A 3,904-nucleotide genomic window follows, 5' to 3' on the forward strand; every position below is an offset into this window, starting at 1 on the left:
ATATATATATATATATATATATATATATAATGCAAGCAGCAATTTAGCAGTGTGTTACCGAAAAGGAAAACTATAATTGTCATAAAATATGACCGTGGGTGTTTGAACACCTACAATGCTAAAAATAAGAGCTAAAGCTCTCTAATGTGGCAGTCAAAGCACATAATTGCATATATACATACTGACAGTGACCGTAACCTACATCAACTCCCATCCTAAAACCTTAGGAAAATGTCAGTACATCGGATGCTATGGCTCTGATTGCACTGTATGCAGAGAAATGACGGAGAAATATTCAGAACTGAAAGGTCATTCACTAGAAGTCTGCATAATAAAAGTTCACTTAGAGGCTGTAAACAACGATATCAGCGCAGTTTGATGTGTTTGTGACTAAAGTTCTTAATTGACGTGTTTGTGCCTAAAACTCTCTAGTGACGTGTTTGTGCCTAAAACTCTCTAGTGACGTGTTTGTGCCTAAAATTCTCAATTGACATGTTTGTGCCTAAAACTATCTCAATAAGGAGCCATGAAACATCTTTCTGTTGTTATTAATTTTGAGTGTTATTGACATAAATCTTTGGGCATAAAAGTAAGTAGTAGTGACTTATAGATAAAAGCAAAGTACAAATATCCATTTGTTATATTCGAGTAAAACATAAATTATAAACGCCTTTTATTGTATGTTTGTTTTCTTTTTCTTTTTTTTATTAATCAATACTTTTATCATTTTTTTTTTATCATTTAGGTTTTATGCGCTCGTCATTGCTCTAATAACTATCTCGACTTTTATATATTTTGTGATGATAGTACCTAAAACCAATAACTTACACGACGTAAAACTTCGATATTTTCATCAGAGACCATCTAACATCATCGTTAATTCTGCGCTTCCTGGTGTGCCAATTCACAAAACAGTTGTTGCTAAAAAGAAGGAAACCTTCCACCAAAAGAAATTTTCTTCTATTACTAAGAAATACAATAATGCTAAGAACGGTTTTGGTTTCTTCACGCTTAACTGCTTAAAATCAGTTGACAAAAGACATATCAAGATTAGAAAGCAAAAAATATATCAGATATTAATGTTTAATAATGAAATAGTATATCTATATAAAGTTTTTTATGATGATCGTGACTCCCACTGGGGTAGAAAGTACCTTCAAATTCTTGCAGTAGGTCCTAAAATCAATAAAACAATTTATGTTAACTTATGGTTTGGTAAAGACGTAACGAGCAAATCTGTGTCTTCATGTAGTATTACAAAGAATGGCCTTGACACAAATATTACTTCCAACATATACCTCCAGTATTTCTTCAGCTGTGAAATAAAGGATAACAAGATACCTAAATATGTATCACTGTATTTTGATAACTGTACTCCAAGGTCGAATCTCTTGCATGTAGAAGTACCAGAAAGAAAGCGGAAGCACAAATTTGCCATATGCATCGAGACTAGCTATGGGCATATTGATCCTTCTGTAATTATCGAATTTGTCGAGTATAATAAATTGATGGGTGTTACTTCAATCTCTGTTTACCCATCGATTATTTCTACGAATAACAGGAAAGTTTTTCAGCAATACGAGAAAGAAGGAATTATAAGTATTTCTGAGACACCATCTCCGTTGGATGGCGATAGTTGGGCGATATTAATGTTGAGTAGTCCGATCTCTTACAATGATTGCATGCTTCGACAAATGTATTCAGCGGAATATATTATTCCGATAGACTTTGATGAAATCCTAGTCCCAAAATTATCAGCTAAAAATTATTCTGAGTTATTGAATAACATTGATTCTATATATCGTACAAAGAAACCATTTTCTATATATTCGTTCCCGACGTTCTTATTTTTCACAACGTGTGGGACTAAAATCAATGATCCAAAATGTAGTAACATTTTCCGCTTCGTGTATCGATTAAAAACAATTGGTCATCTGAAATCAATAGTAAATCCTCGCAAGTGCTTGAGTGTGTTTAATCATTACTGCAAAGTAAATTTTAAATATTTGAAAGGCCCTGGTAGGGTTTTTGTAGACACTAGTGTTGCTGTAGTCCATCACTATCGAAAGTCATGGTCACAAAGATTTTGTAAACAACTTTTTTCTGAAAATCTCATTGATACTTATTCTAAAGATAAATTCGGAAAAAGGTTGTTGAAACCTCTTCAGAATAAATATAATATGTTTAAACGATTAAATCTCGTCTAAAAATAAAAGAACATCGATACTTTATGTAAAAATAAATTCGGGTAGAAATGGTATTATTTCATTTTATTTAATTTTCATTAAAAAAAAAAAAGAAGCCATCTTTCGTTTTGAAGTGGGGATCGATGACATATTTACAACCGATTACGATACTGTTGACACTGTGTAACATAGGTTTTATCCTTGGGTAGCAACTGTCGTTTCCTATTTGCTTACCCGAAGAAAGTATGAAAAATGGCTAATATTTCCTTTGCTTTTGTTACACTTATTCAAATCCCAAAGAATTTCTCTCAACACATGGCTATGATGATCCCTCAACTACTCCTGCTCGTGATCAGAGATGCACACATTGTCAGCCATCCTCAAGTGGTTAGGGTCAAGCATCTGACAAGCAAATCTGGGGTATTGGGCAGAATATTTGCTAAAATGATATATCTGCTTCAGTAAGTCAGCTCTGAATCTGTCTAAAATGTAATGGAAAATAGATGAATTTTAAAACATTGACGTCCAGGTCACAAAAGCATAGTAGCCATTTCCTTTCATTTCTAGGTTGAAGCAAATAGGAAATAACGCTTACTGACCAAAGACAAAAGAGAGAGAGAGAGAGAGAGAGAGAGGAAAAAGGACAATTTTGTTACACAGTGTTATCAGTTGTGTGCATTCTCCCTCTCGGGAAACTGGGTGATTTTAAAGTTTTGCTTATAGTTAATCCACTGCATTCTTCCAACGGGTGAAAAAATAATACTCTATCAACACAGTATGTTCAGTCTCATATGATATGCTTAAATTCTTAAGTTTGTATTCGAAGATAAATAAAAGTTCAATTAATATCTGATCGCTGGATTCGTTTTGGTGTACATTCTTTTACTATTATTAATGTTCTTTCTAACTTAGACAAATGGCTAAAAATACTGAGGGAAGAATCAATACTATTTGACCGGAGTACTTGTCTGGTACTATATTTTATCGATTCAGAAGGATGAAAAGCAAAGCTGAGTTCGATGGAATTTGAACTCAAGAAATACAGAAATTCAGAACGAATACAGCAAAACATTTTTCCGACGATCTAACGATTCCACCAAACCACAAATCATTTATTTATTTATTTCTATTAATATTAAACCTAACAAAGGCTTCGAGCTGGCAGAAACGTTAGCACACCGGGCGAAATGCTGCTAAGTACACTGGGAGAAATGCTGCTAAACATTTCGAACGTGTTTATGTTCTAAGTTCAAATTCTGCCGAGGTCGACTCTGCTTTTCACCATTGCTTGACTTGTGCCAAAATTTGAAATCAGAGTTTAACATGTTGTTGTTGGCACTCCGTCGCTTACGACGTCGAGGATTCCAGTTGATCCGGTCAACGGAACAGACTGCTCGTGAAATTAACGTGCAAGTGGCTGAGCACTCCACAGACAAGTGTACCCTTAACGTAGTTCTCGGGGATAATCAGCGTGACACAGTGTGACAAGGCTGACCCTTTGAATTACAGGCACAACAGAAACAGGAAGTAAGAGTGAGAGAAAGTTGTGGTGAAAGAGTACAGAAGGGTTCGCCACCATCCCCTGCCGGAGCCTCGTGGAGCTATAGGTGTTTTCGCTCAATAAACACTCACAACGCCCGGTCTGGGAATCGAAACCGCGATCCTATGACCGCGAATCCGCTGCCCTAACCACTGGGCCATTGCGCCTCCACAGTATA

At 35.4% G+C, this 3,904-nt stretch overlaps 1 protein-coding gene across 2 annotated transcripts in view; it reads left to right on the top strand.

The window, feature by feature from the left end:
- Positions 1–3,045, top strand: part of LOC106882325 (uncharacterized) — a 22,447-nt gene extending 19,402 nt beyond the window's left edge. For both annotated transcript variants that reach the window (XM_014932968.2, XM_014932970.2), the window contains exon 3: positions 746–3,045. In XM_014932968.2, coding sequence (XP_014788454.1) covers positions 746–2,207 — 1,462 coding nt within the window. In that variant the 3' untranslated portion in view covers positions 2,208–3,045. The remainder of the gene's footprint in view (positions 1–745) is intronic.
- The last annotated feature ends 859 nt before the right edge of the window (positions 3,046–3,904 follow it).

Source organism: Octopus bimaculoides, chromosome 3 (genome assembly GCF_001194135.2).
Source record: "Octopus bimaculoides isolate UCB-OBI-ISO-001 chromosome 3, ASM119413v2, whole genome shotgun sequence".
Taxonomy (NCBI): domain Eukaryota; kingdom Metazoa; phylum Mollusca; class Cephalopoda; order Octopoda; family Octopodidae; genus Octopus; species Octopus bimaculoides.